We start from the raw sequence: 14,601 nt of genomic DNA on the forward strand, positions 1-14,601 counted from the left end.
GGAAGCTAGGGGTCTCAGACGCAGGCTATGTCTCTCATGCAGGTGGCAGAGCAAAGTGACTGATTTGGTCACCAGGGTACTTGTTAGCAGGAAACTGAAGCCAGAGTGGATCGCAACCCAAACTCAGGAGCTCTGAGTTGGTATTTGAGTCCCAAGTAGTGTCTTAAATCCCATGCCTGGTCTCCTACCTGATCTCAAACTTGGATTTTAGAATGCGTTCTGACCTAACTTTCTTGCAGGTCTTCTAAAACTTTTGAAATGCATAAATTGTAAAGATTCCACTAGAAGCTGTAAACTGTTTCTTTAGGAGTTACTGTTTAAGAATTCTGCGACTTGGGCCTAGCACGATGGCTCAGTGGCTAAATCCTCATCTTGCACACGCCAGGATCCCATTTGGGCACCAGTTCATGTTCTGGATGCTCCACTTCCCATCCAGCTCCCTGCTGGTGGCCTGGGAGAGCACTAGAGGGTGACCCAAAGCCTTGGGTTCCTGCAACCATGTCAGAGACCCGGAAGAAGCACATGGATCCTGGCTTTGGATTGGCTCAGTTCTGTCTGACCACTGTGGCCTCCTGGGGAGTGAACCAGCAGATGGAAGATCTTTCTGTATCTCCTTCTCTTTCTGGATCTTCTTTTCCAATAAAAAAAAAATTAAGAAAACAAAAAGAATTCTGTGACTTTAAAGCATGCTTCCTAACCCTCCCCCCCAGAAATTTCAATAAAAATATTAGTATCAAAGTTCTTGGTTTTATTGGGAAGTTGATTTTTTTCCCTCACTTTATTTTAAGGTATCCCATTTCACAAAATTCCCATTTTGGAAGTTGATGGAGTTGTCCTTCACCAGAGCTTGGCAATAGCAAGATACCTGGCCAAGAACACAGGTAATTCATATATTATCTTTAAGGTTTTTGATAAATGAAAAACACACACATATATATAGCATTCACTATTTGTGATTGAATACTGTTGTACAAATGTAAATGGAATTAAAAGCTAAAGAAGTATAAATGCACCATCTTTATACAGTTTAATGTTCCACGACTGCCCGATAAGCCAACATGTTTATTTCGTATTTGCCCTCTCGGCTCACACCTCCTTGCTGTTCAGGTCCTTTGGGGAATGCAGCAGAAATCACTGGATAGGTCTGTCTCACCCCAAACTTGCGTTCCAGTATTATATTATCAAAGAAAATTAACAAATGGTAGACATATATGGTGGAGAAAGGCTGAAATCCCCTGGACTGTCAAAATCATGTGCTCAAGGATGTCCTCCATCCTAGTCATGGGGGAGGAGGACACCGGAATCTGTAGTTGCTTTATGTGGGTGTGGATTTCTGGATTGCGGGGAGGGGAGCGTAGCATCTGTATCCGATGGCATCGATGTGAAGTAAGGAAAAGTGCAGCCCAGGACTCACCTGTGCCTGACACCTTTCTTCCATCCTGGTTCCATCGCCACCCTCTCTTCCCTCTTGTCCCTCTCACAGTATTTCTGAATATAAAGCTATGTAAAAAGCCACTGTAGATTCTTTCGAAGTTTCTTTCTATCACATCCATCTGCAGGGTCACCAGTTCCCCTATTCAGCTCACCTTCACCATGATCTAAGTCATCACCTCATGGTTGTTATGGTTACATCAAAAACAAACTGGGCCATAAATACCAGGGTTTTTTTTTCTAATTAAACAAAGTAACACATACTAAAGTACAATAGTGTGTGCTAAACTAGCACATTTCAACAAATACGGTGTTTGGAAATAAAGAACAAATGGAGATTACAATTGAATGGGTCTTTTACATAAAGCATGCCTATAACTGTGCATCAGTGTTTTTCAAAATTTAAGGACATCAGGATCAGTAAGAGGCTCATTGAAATACACATTGCTCAAGCTCAATGTCAATTCCAAAAACTTTGATTCTGGAAGCCTCATGTGGGCATCTCGCTGTGAGCACCACTGGGTGGCAGCGTTCCAGGTCAGGGCAAAAGGGCATGAGAACAAGAAATGACTTTCCAGTGTGCAGCATGAAGGAGAAGCAGAAACAAAAAACACCTAGTAAGATCCCTTGGATCTGACTGGAAGGGCTCGCCAGCAAGGCCTTATTTCGGAAGCAGAAATGCTGGGTCTGACCGCTACCTAGAAAGAAACACAGCTCCAGTCGTGAATTTAGGAAACTGAATCTGATCATACTTGCACTAGCGCAACGTTACTGCAGGGCAGCAGGTGAGGGGTTCCTGGGAGTAGTCCAGATGACCTTGGCAAAGAAGAGGGGATAAATAGAGTAAACCTGTGAATGTTGAATCAGTGTAGGGAGGACAAGACAGTTGTTGGCATTTGGACAGCAGTTTTTGACCTTGAGAGAAGATAATTTTTTAAGCATTGATTGTATTTATTTGAAAGGCAGAATTAAAGGGAGGTAGGAGAAAAAGAGAGAGGCCTTCTATTCACTCACCAAATGGCCACATGTCTGGGGGTGGGTCAGGCTGAAGCCAGAAGTCTTATTTGGGTCTCCTACCTGGGTGCATGGGCCCACATACTTGAGCCATCCTCTGCTGTTTTCCTGGGTGCATTAGCAGCTGGAAACATGAAACATTAGAGCACACAAACAGTACCCAAGAGGGATGCCAGCGCTATAGGCCATGCTTAACTTGGAATACCACAGTGCTGACTCCAGCTGGGTCATTCGGCTTGATGTTGGTCTTCTCCAGTTGAACCAATGTGCCATGTGGGCAAAGAATTTATCATTTTTTATTCAACAATAATACAACCCAGTTGGAGCTGACTCATTATTGGGGCTCAGTAACTGTTGAACTAAAAAAGGGAGCTTTGGGTCCCAGCCCCGGTAGCCTAGTGGCTAAAGTCCTTGCCTTGTATGAGCCAAGATCCCATGTAGGTGCTGATTCCTATCCCGGCTGCTCCACTTCCCATCCGGCTCCCTGCTTGTGGCCTGGGAAAGCAGCAGAGGATGGCCTTTGGGGACCCTGCACCTGCACGGAAGACCTGAAAGAAGCTCCTGGCTTTGGATTGGCTTAGCTCCGGCCATTGCGACCACTTGGGGAGTGAACCAGCAGATAGAATAAATCTTTTTAAAAAAATTTTAAAGGAAGAGTTGATATAAGGTAGGGTGTGATGACTGCATTTTGGGATTTGTTGAAGAAAACTTAGAAACGAAAAAAAAAAGTACTCACTCAGACATATCCAAAAGGAGGCTGAGAAATGAGCCTACCATTTTCGACTAAAAATATGGCCTGAAGATTACCTATTTGAAAGGAAGAATTAAAGGAGATAGGAGAGAAAGAGAGAAGCCTTCCATTCACCAAGCTTTGGTGTGGCTGTCACAGCAGGGAGAAAGTGGGTGATGAGAACCTGCAACAGATTCTAAGGGACTGCGGGCTTTGAATGCCACAGAGAAAACTGCACACTGTTTTTACAGGAACTCGAACTCCCTAGCACATCCGTTCCGCCTTTTACAGCTTTCATGTATGCATAGATCACCGTTGTCAGTGTGCAATTGTCAGTTTTTAGTAAATTTATGCAGTTGCACAGAAGTCATTTCTACGAGAGTGTTTTTGCATTGAACCGTTTTAATAAACAGTGAGGAGTGGGAGTTTGGCACAGTGGCTTAAGTCACCTCTTGAGAGACTACCACTCATGTAGGAGTGCCTGGCTCAGGGACCGGCAGCTCCAGTCTCCTGCCAAGTCACTTTGGGTGAGAGTGGATGTTGCACCCAAGCAGGCTGAGGATCTACTGCCCTAGTGAGAGACCTTGATGGAATTCTGGCTTCTTGGCTTCATTCTGGCCAGGCCTGGTTGTTGCAGGAATTTAGGGAATGAACCAATGGATGAAAGATCTCTCTCTCTCCGTATGTGTATGTATGTCTCATTGGGTCTCTCTAATAAAACAAAAATAAATTAAGCAAATACATTGAAACCCATGAGAAAATACTTAGAGCAATGATTTACGAGCAAAAAGAATGATTAACACGAGAGAAAAAGGAACCTCTAGCATTTTAAACTGTGAGTCTCTGAGTAGAAAATAAATGCTCAACAAAAATTATAAGCAAAGCAATAAAATATATTGTAGCTATGAGTTATTGCAATGTTGTTTAAATTATCAAAAAAATGGGAAAGAAACCTAATAAGGCTAAATGAGTGGAAATCTGGTGTAGCTGAAAATGCAAAGCAACGTGATATTTAGGTATGTGTGGTCGCTAACAAGGTAAGGAATTTTGCGAGATGGATAAGAACAGGTATGAAAGCTAATCTCCACTGATGACCATTTCATTTGTCTTTGACTTTTCCAACATAGAAACATTTTGCCTGTGAAAAGCAAACTTTGTGATATAGCAAATGAAATTCAGTGAGTTTGTGATCATAACATGGCGTCTCTGTGTTCCATAGATTTGGCCGGAAAAACAGAAATGGAACAATGTCAAGTTGATGCAATTGTGGACACACTGGATGATTTCATGTCACTTTTTCCTTGGGCAGAGAAGAATCAAGATAGAAAAGTAATGTGATCACTTCGCTGTCACTGCTGCTAATCACATGCCGCTTGCCAGAAATTACGATAGTTGGTGCTAAGACACTCTTTCTGGTGCTAAGTAATATGAATGTGTAGCTTTAAAACATCAAATTATATTAAATTTTCAAACAAAAGTACAGAATTTCCATGCCTCTCACATTAGCCCTCTGCTAAATAGAGCCTTTCTTATGCTTTGGGATATTTCTTTTGAATTTACACTCTCCGTATTTCTCTAGGATGTATAATTATAGCTTTGTTTGATTCACCAAGTTAAGACAATTTCTATGGACTTCTTGCAATGGCAATCATAATTCTTCTCTTGAGGAAGATGTTGTGGTGCAATGGATTAAATCTCTGCCTGCGACACCGGCATCCCGTAGGTACACAGGTTCTAGCCCCAGCTGCTCCACTTCCAGCGTCCTGCTAATATGTCTGGGAGAGTAAAGGAAGTGGCCTAAGTTGTGTTATGCACCAATGTTTCAACACCATAGCGGCCATTTGGGAGTGAGTTGGCAAACACAAGATCTCGCTTCTCCTTTCCTGTTATAATTCTAGCTTTCAAATAAATGCATGCATCTTAAAAAAAAAAAAAGTTAAACTAAACTAAAGGTTTAACCTCTTTGGATTATCTCTGAATCCCTTTCTCCAAGCTCCAGATAAATTAATACTGAATTTTTTCGGTTAGGTCAAGGTGTAGTGATTACATTAGTAGTCAGATGCAAATATGTACAGAATTGTGTCACACTTTGTTTCTCTCCCTCTGGGGGATCTTTCCACACTATCCTATGGCCTGCCATGATCTTCCAACAAGCTCAGCAGCAGCAGGTCCTCCATGGCTGTTTCCTGGGAGAGATCTGGTTGGCTCGGCTCTGCTTTTCAGGGCTCGCTAGGATTCCTGCACAGCTGCCATCCTTGGCTTTGCCTCCACCGCTGTCCCTGTGCTGTTGTCTCTGCTGCTGGAGTTGACTCCTGAGGAATGCCCTCCTCCTTAGCTTACTCCTCTGCTTCCCTGGAGCAATCCTCCAGTACTCCAGTCATGGCGAGGAGGTAAGATGATGACAGATGCAGTGAATGTTTGTCTTGCGAGTCAACCAGCCTGAGATTGGTTCCATTGCCAGCACATGGGAAGTGCTGCTGCGTTCCTACCTCTTCACTGTCACCTTGGCTGCCTCTCTTACCATTTTCCCAGGCTCATTTTTCTGTGTTCCATCCTGCTTTTATAAAGTTGTCCTCCCATAGCTTACTGATCAAAGGAAACAAATGTTGGGGCTTTGCTGTTCTTACTTCATTTTGATAGTTGCTTTTCAGTTGTAGAATTCTGTGTTGAAAATAGCTTTTGCATCGTGTTTGGGAGGCATTATCTATGGTTATCTAGCTGTTCTGAACTTTAAGCTGCTGCAATTAGTGACATTTTGAATGTGATCTCTTTTTCCCCCTCCAAGAGTGGAACACCTGTCCTTGGAGTTCTAAAATGGTGCGGACATGTGCCTTGGCATGACTGTGCCTGCCTCCATTGTGCTATCTCCTTGTTGGCTCAATCAGGGGCTACTAATTGCTTCTTGGTTGTTTGACTAAGATCAAATGCAATCAGAGATTAGTAATCTTAATTCAAGAAAATATATTTGAAGCATTTCACTTATGGTTTCTTTCCCCTTTATTCGCTTTGTCCCAGTATAATAGAATTTCTGTTGTCCATACAGTCATCCTTTCTTTTATGTATATAAATATACAGATTTATATATATAAATATGTGTATATAAATATATATAATAAATTTATATATATATATATATATATATATATATATATATATATATATATATACAGCATAATCGGGTATACAGAGAGAAGGAGAGACAGAGAGGAAGATCTTCCATCCATTGATTCACTCCCCAAGTGCCCCAATGGCCGGAGCTGTGCTGATCCAAAGCCAGGAGCCAGGAACCTCTTCTGGGTCTCCCACACAGGTGCAGGGTCTGAAGGATTTGGGGCCATCCTCGACTGCTTCCCTAGGCTACAAGCAGGGAGCTGTATGTGAAACAGGGCTACCGGGATTAGAACTATACCTTAAAGAATCCCGGTGTGTGAAAGGCAAGGACTCTAGCCACTAGGCTACCACGCCGGGTCCTTTTCTGTTTTTTAAACACTACGTTCAGGAAGAATTCTCCAACTTCGTCAACTTTTGTCTCAGATTTTAAGTGCCTAATATTGTGCTTTTAAATTTATAGGGGTTCTTTATGATAGTATTGTGTCTTCAATGAAGTTTTACATTGTTTGTATCAAATGAACATAATATCCTCCATTTGCCTAGAATAGGTTTGAGAAATTGCGTTTGTACCCCTGCTGGTGTTTCTTCTGAGAGAGGTCCAATTTTTATCATCTATGATAAAGATGAAAAGCAGGGAATTTTAAAAGAGTATCCAAAACTCTCAGCAGGTGAATGGGGGTTATGGATCTGGGGGATCTTGAGGCCCTGTGAAGGACACTCCCTAAGAGCATGATCATCAGGCATCCTGCCTGGCGTGGTGGTTTCTGGAGAAGACTTTAATTTTCAGCCCAGATCCAGGGGCCCGGCTGCCTGTGTCCCAGAGGCATGCAGGAAGGAGAGGCCCATGAGGCTCACAGTGAGCAGGTAGCAGGCAGGTGTTCACAGAATCCTCTCCTGGGGCTCATCTGGCGTGTGTGACGTCCCCCTGTCCAGAGACCATCTGCAAGCGTTTCATCCTGCAGTCCACTGCGAGGAGTGAGGTGGGGCGGTTGTCTGGCAGTGTGAAGTCAAGGAGAAACCTCATCATTGTAGTTCTCCACCCATCTTTGTCCTCTGCCCTGGCCTGTAACCCCAAGTCGAGCTCTGCCCCGTCACTGCCCAACTCTTGGGGCATCTCTTGGTGTGGACCAGGGTTAGTTCTCAGCATCCCTTTGCAGATGCTATGCAGATGCCTGTTTTAAAACTTCAAATTTTGGGACCCGGCGGCGTGGCCTAGCAGCTAAAGTCCTCGCCTTGAACGCCCCGGGATCCCATATGGGCACCAGTTCTAATCCCGGCAGCTCCACTTCGCCGGTTCCAGCTCCCTGCTTGTGGCCTGGGAAAGCTGAAGAGGACGGCCCAAAGCTTTGGGACCCTGCATCTGCATGGGAGACCCGGAAGAGGTTCCTGGTTCCCGGCTTCGGATTGGCGTAGCACCGGCCGTTGTGGCTCACTTGGGGAGTGAATCATCGGATGGAAGATCTTCCTCTCTGTCTCTCCTTCTCTCTGTATATCCAGCTTTCCAATAATAATGAAATCTTTAAAAAAAAAAAAACTTCAAATTTTACTTCCTTTTGTCTCCTCTCCCTCCCACCTCCAAGTGGGTTCTGGTGTGTGTGTGTCTGTGAGTGTGTGTGTGTGTGTGTGTGTGTGTGTGTGTGTGTATTTAAAGGCATTACTATAGTTTTCAGATAGAAACAAAAGTATCCATACTCTTTCTCCAGGATCCTAAATGAGCCATTTTGATTCTATCCCAGTGCTAGCCTCCTACATGGTTCTCATTGCAACCTCTGTTTCTGAAGGCATTTACCTGTTGGTTGTCGGAGTCCCCTAGGAGGTTAAGTCAGCCAGGCCAGGTTCCAACCCGCATTGTTCAGCTGGTGCACCCTGCCCTACCCAGCAGACTACATTTCATGAGGTCAGGCATCAATCTGTTGAAAGGCTGATTGGACAGCTGCTTGTCACTGGCCAGGCACAAACCCTTTACGTGGATTGCCACACTCAGCCCTCCCTGGCTTCCTCAGAGAGAAGGGCTGCCTCTGGACAGACTGACATTTCAGATGAAGAAGTAGAGAGTTAGGTTCCAGAGTCACTCCAAGTCACAGCAGTGACGGACAGCCAGGCTGCAGCACCCAGAGCCCCGTCAGCTCTGTCCTGATGGCTTGCATGCCCGATTCCCTCCCAGAGCACCACCCAGGGATGCAACTGTTGCCGTCCCAAGTTGCCAGAGGAAAACACAGAGAGGCGTGTTGTATAGAACGTTTGGCTCAAGCTGTCGAGCCAGCAGATGCTACCCGAGGAATTTCCATCCGTGTTCTTAGTTGCCCGGGTGTAGTGCTCAATGCCAGCAGCTGTTCAAAACAGCTGTGCCTGCATATGTATGTGCCAGGGCCTAGGGCCAAAGGCCATGGCACAGAACAGCAAGTGGTATTTTATTAATTCACCTAAGCACATATATTTGAAGTACTTCGTTTAATTAGGACCTGTGGATTTGAATAGAAATATTTGCAAATAAAAGCATTTACATATGCCGACTCGATAAAAACATCAAGTTTGCGCTTGTGGGAGACATACACATACTTGCAACTACCAGGACAAGGCCTTTTGATTTATTTATTTTAAAAATTATTTTTTATTGGAAAGGCAGATTTACACAGAGAGAAGGAGAGACAGAGAGAAAGATCTATCTGCTGGTTCACTCCCCAAATTCCCGCAACGGCTAGAGCTGAGCAGATCCGAAGCCAGGAGTCAGGAGCTTCTTCCAGGTCTCCTATGTGGGTGCAGGGTCTCAAGACTTTGGGTCAACCTTTACTGCTTTCCCAGGTTACAAGCAGGGAGCTAAATGGGAAATGGAGCAGCCGGGACATGAAGCAACACCCATATGAGAATACGGGCACTTGTAAGGGGAAAGTTGGCCAATTAAAGAAGAGCTCAGCTGTGATAAAGAAGGTGTTTCCAGTCTCTTAGATAGAAATGTACGGCGGCCCCAGAGTGAGCCTGCCAGCTCCAGATCCCACTGTGTTTATTCCTTGCTTTGTCCGAGCTCCTACTTAGAGCTGCAACTCTGTCTGTAAAGGAGTGTTAGGACAGATCTGTTTTGAAGGCTGTTGGATGAACTGAATGATAGCAGATACAATTATAGCTAGGAAACAAATGTTCAATACATTCCAGCTGTTATCATTAATATGGTTCTGTCATAAAGCTCTGTGATAACTGATTTTCTTTAGACAAGTCAGTTGTGGCTTCTCTCAATTACATATTCATTTCCAGAGACAAATAGATGCCTACTCCTCATTTTCCAAACGGTGTCTATAGATTTTTGTGTCATGTGCCAATGACTCCACTCAGGGACAGTGTGTTGCCTTCTCAACCTGCTTTTCTCCACTGCTCCATGTTCTGCCTTTCTGTGGCCAGGGCTGCAGCAAAGTGCTCTCAGAACGTTGGCAAAGAAACACCATGTCTGTTAGAAGAATGCCTTGGCATACTACCTCCCAAATCATTTCACAGGTCATTAGAAATACAAGTGCATGAATAAAACATAGGAAGCGATAACATGTTGCAGAAACATTGTTGATAACCACGGATTATTTAATTAACATCTGGCCAGCAGTGTAAAATGAATAGTGCCACGTGTGTAATTCCTCCTCCAGTCTCATTGTAGTTAGTTACACTGCTGCCACCTTGTGGTCAAGTAAAAAATCTCAAAGCCAAATACCGAGAATTAAGGAGAACAAAAAAATATTCTTGGTGCTATATGTGCTTTACAAATCTATCAAATGTACAGGAATTACAAATGTTTCAGTGTTTGTTGCTGCAAAGTTCTAGTTACAATTTAAAAGGTTGATAGCAAATAGGTCTCTGGACTTTGGTCAGTATAACCTTCCTTGCACTTGCCACTCATTTGCCTTGCTTATTTGATGTGAAATGAGTTTCATCACATGAAGAGCAGAGTATGAACTGAGACTGGTGGGACTGACATAAGTCCTATGGCTCTCCCCAGATGGCTTCTATGGCCAGAGAGAAACCAAGAATTCTATCCTGGTCTGCTTTGTGAGTAGAAACGTGCCATCCTTCACTGCTTTCCCAATAGCATTGCCAGGGAGCTGGACTGGAAACAGCAGCTGGGAGCTGAACTGACACTCTGAGATGGTGTGCCAGTGTCTGAGCTGAGGCTTGGTGTGCTACACCATCAATGGTGGCCTCATTACTTTGTTTATATTATTTTGATGGATGCTTTTTAAAATGAGTTTTACCAGAGCCCGGCGCAATAACGTAGTGGTTAAAGGCCTCGCCTTGCACGCGCCGCGATCCCATATGGGTGCCGGTTCTAATCCCAGCGGCCCCGCTTCCCATCCAGCTCCCTGCTTGTGGCCTGGAAAAAAGTTGAGGACGGCCCAAAGCCTTGGGACCCTGCACCCACATGGGAGACACAGAAGAAGCTTCTGGCTCCTGGCTTCAGATCGGCTCAGCTCTGGCTATTGAGATCATTTGCGGAGTGAATCAGCAGACGGAAGATCTTCCTCTCTGTCTCCCCTTCTCTTTATCAATCTGCATTTCAGATAAAAATAAAAAACCTATTTTTAAAAGATGGATGACTGACACCTACAGATAATCGGATCAACATCCCTAATGTCATCAATTTCAAAAATGTAAAAACTTTTCTGCCTTAATGAATTCACGTGGAAGAATAAAGATGAAGGAATACACCTGCTCTTCAAATCATATGGTTAATCTTTCTTCTCATTAAAGTGATCTTTTCTCTTTCCTAGACTCAGGTGTTTCAAGAGCTGCTCACGGGTGAAGCACCTCACCTTCTGCAAGATCTGGACACGTATTTAGGAGAAAAAGAGTGGTTCATTGGTAACTCCGTGAGTATTTTATATCTTAGAAAATAGAAGTAAGTATGCAGATACATATTTAAATGAAAAGATAGACAAAAAAACTTAAGAAAAAAACACTTATAGGGGCCAGTGTTGTGGGACAGCAGGTCAAGCCACTGCTTGCAGTGCTGGCGCCTCATACAGAAGCACCAATTTGGATTCTTCACGGTCTGCTTCCAGTCCTGCTCCCTGCTAAGGAACCTAGGAAACCAGCAGATGGCACAACTACTACACCCATGTGGCAGATCTGGGTGGATTTCCTGGCTCCTAACTTCAGCAGGCCTCAGACCTAGCTGTTTAGGAATTATGCAGACGTGATTGCAAACCACAATCTTCAGTTAGGGGAAGGGAGATAAAGACTTAAGATTAGTAAAGTTAAGTAAATATGCCATTCCTGAATCTGACTTAGAGGTAACAGTCTAAATTCATCTGTCCTTTTTCCTAGCTAAGACAACCAAAGGATTTTGTGGCTCTTTTCTTGAAACTGTGACCAAACTGCAAGCACCCACATTCAGCTCGCTGCAATATGAAGGAGATTCTTGCCAAAATGGTTTGTTCTCAGTTTGGCACAATGTAAAGACCAGGTGGGGATGCCCTGGCCATTGTCCAAACTGGAGTTGTATCCAAAGGGTTCGGAAGCCCAGTTCTATTGACTTGCATTTGGGTAAAGATAGAACAATTTAAGTTGCAGCAGGAACATTAACCACAATGGACAGAATAAAGGAGAAGCAGAGTTGAACACAACTACTGCCAGAGTTTATTTTTTAAGAATTGATTTATTTTTTAAATTCAAAGGCAGAGTTATAGACAAGGAGAGACAAGTGTATACACACACACACAGAGAGAGAAAGAGAGACAGAGACAGAGACAGAGACAGAGACTTTGAGTATTTCATCTGCAGATGCACTCCCCAGATGAATGCAATGACTGGAGCAGAGCCAGTCCAAAGCCAGGAGCCTGGAGCCTCCTCCAGGACTCCCGAGTGGGTTCAGGGCCCAAAGACCCAGACCATCAGGAACTATATGTTTTCATTCTAGAAATACACTTTTTCCTTATTAAAATTTATTTTTAAAGATTAATTTTTATTGGAAAGGCAGGTTTGCAGAGACAAAGATCTTCCACCTGCTGGTTCACTCCCCAAGTGGCTGTAATGCTGGAGCTGAGTTGATATGAAACCGGGAGCCAGGAGCTTCTTCTGGGTCTCCCACACGGGTACAGGGTCCATCCTCAACTGCTTTCCCTGGACACAAGCAGGGAGTTGGGATGGGAAGTGGAGCAGCCAGGACATGAACTGGTACTCATATGGAATACTAGTGCTTAGAACGTAAAGATTTAGCCATTGAGTCGTTATGCTGGGCCTCTATATTTATTTTCTTTAAGGCAGATTAACAAAGAGGAGAGATATAGAGAGAGGTTTTCCATCCTTTGGTTCATTCCAAAAGTGGCCACAACAGCCAGAGCTAAGCTTACCTGAAGCCAGAAAGCAAGAGCCTCTTCCAGGTCTCCCACACGAGTATAGGATCACAAGGACTTGGGCCATCATTTGCTGCTTTCCCAGGCCATAAGCAGAGAACTGGATCGGAAGTGGAGTATCCAGAACACGAATTGCTGCCCATAACAATGTTAGTGCCACAGAGTTCAAGATTAGCCTGCTGAGCCATGATACCAGCTTGCTAGGAATACGTATTTTTCTGTTGATCATCTGCCTAGACAAACACCTTATATCTTAAGGTGCTAATAACAACTACTGGCTTTTGAGGTATGATGTTACTGTAATTTTTCAAATTTCTATTATGACATTTTACTTTTGTAATAACAAACATTGTGAATTTTAAAAATGTCTTTTAGATTGAAGGAACTGTAATTTTGAAATGCTGATAGTTTCTGCATTTTATACTCAAAATCAAGAGGCTTTTGTTTTTCCCTCTGCAAACCAGGTAACTTGGGCAGATTTCTACTGGGATATATGCAGTACCACTCTTTTACTCTTGAAACCTGACTTACTGGACATTCATCCGAGGCTGGAAACCTTACGAAAGAGAGTGCAAGCCCTGCCTTCCATCGCTAACTGGATCCAGCAGAGGCCCCAGACCAGGTTCTAGCTGGGATGTGCTGCCTCCACAGCATCTCTTAGGCCAGATTCACCTGAACTATCAATTCAGCAAACAATCCACACTCCCGACCTCCAACAAGCCTCTGGCTTCTGCTATGCTGTTTCCTGCTTTTAAAACATGCATTAAGTTTCTAGTATTTCTATATATGCTTAATAAAATTTCTTCAGAATATTTTCATGGCATTTATAGCTGAGGAAAAATAGTTTACAATATAGGTAGATGGCATGCTACCCTGGTTCTAATATGCATGAATTTAATCCCCCCCCCCCCAATTAAGTATAGACTTTGCACACTGGTACCTTTAATCACTGGTTGGAGTCCTGGCTGGTCTAATTCTGTTCCATGCTAATGGCCCAGTTGTTTGGACCCCAGCCACCCATGTGGAAGATCCAAATGGAGTTCCAGGCTCCTGGATGTGGCTGTTTGGGAGTCAGCCAGCATTTTTCTCCCCTTCTCTCTTTCAAATGCATAAATACATCTTTACAAAAGAAAAGAAAGAACTAATTTTGACATTTTAATACTGCTGCAGTTCAAGAGGCAATAGATCTGTAGCTAGGGGGCTTGAATAAAGGTGACTGTACATAAATGAGCAAGTTGGTTGTGACAGAAAAGGGGGAGTAGGCAGCACTGGTAGCCTACTGGCTGAAGTCCTTGCCTTACGTCTGCCAGGATCCCATGTGGGTGCTGGTTCATGTCTCAGCTGCTCCACTTTCCTTCCAGTTCTGTCTGTGGCCTGGGTGACCAGGCGAGGATGGCCTAAGCCTTGGGACCCTGCACCCACGTGGGAGACCCAGAGGAAGTTCCTGGCTCCTGGCTTTGGATTGGCTCAGCTCTGGCTGTTGAGACCATCTGGGGAAGTGAACCAGCAGACAGCTCTTTCTGTCTCTCTTTCTCTATGTATGTTTGCATAATAAAAATAAGTAAATCTTTAAAAGAAAGAAGAGAGGTAGCTGTCTAGGAGGAAGTGACATTTCCAAAGACATAAACAAGACCTTCTCATTGAAACAGCAATAGAGAGGCTAAGACACAAACTGGACTATTTGCAAAATGTGCATCTGATAAGGGACTGTAATCCAAGATATACAGAGAAACCAACAACCTGACTGAGGTACGGAGAAGACCTGGATACCTGAAGAAGGAAGATATATAGATGGCACCAAGCATTAAAGGCAAATTAAAACTATGAGATGCCACTACATAACAATCAGAATGGTAAAAAAAAAAAAAAAAAGTAACAACTTTCATTCATTCATGATGGAAATGCCTCATGGTACAGTCATTTTAAAAAAAAAATAGCTTGCAGTTTCTTAGAAAACATACTCTTACGATATGGTCCAGCAAT

At 43.7% G+C, this 14,601-nt stretch overlaps 1 protein-coding gene across 1 annotated transcript in view; it reads left to right on the plus strand.

Moving 5' to 3' along the window:
- The window catches only part of HPGDS (hematopoietic prostaglandin D synthase), a 31,008-nt gene extending 17,578 nt beyond the window's left edge, over positions 1-13,430 (plus strand). The window contains exons 3-6 of the mRNA XM_004590627.3: positions 789-881; positions 4,395-4,504; positions 11,035-11,133; positions 13,083-13,430. Coding sequence (XP_004590684.1) covers positions 789-881; positions 4,395-4,504; positions 11,035-11,133; positions 13,083-13,247 — 467 coding nt within the window. The 3' untranslated portion in view covers positions 13,248-13,430. The remainder of the gene's footprint in view (positions 1-788; positions 882-4,394; positions 4,505-11,034; positions 11,134-13,082) is intronic.
- Positions 13,431-14,601: the final 1,171 nt, after the last annotated feature.

This window comes from Ochotona princeps, chromosome 7 (genome assembly GCF_030435755.1).
Source record: "Ochotona princeps isolate mOchPri1 chromosome 7, mOchPri1.hap1, whole genome shotgun sequence".
Classification (NCBI taxonomy): Eukaryota; Metazoa; Chordata; class Mammalia; order Lagomorpha; family Ochotonidae; genus Ochotona; species Ochotona princeps.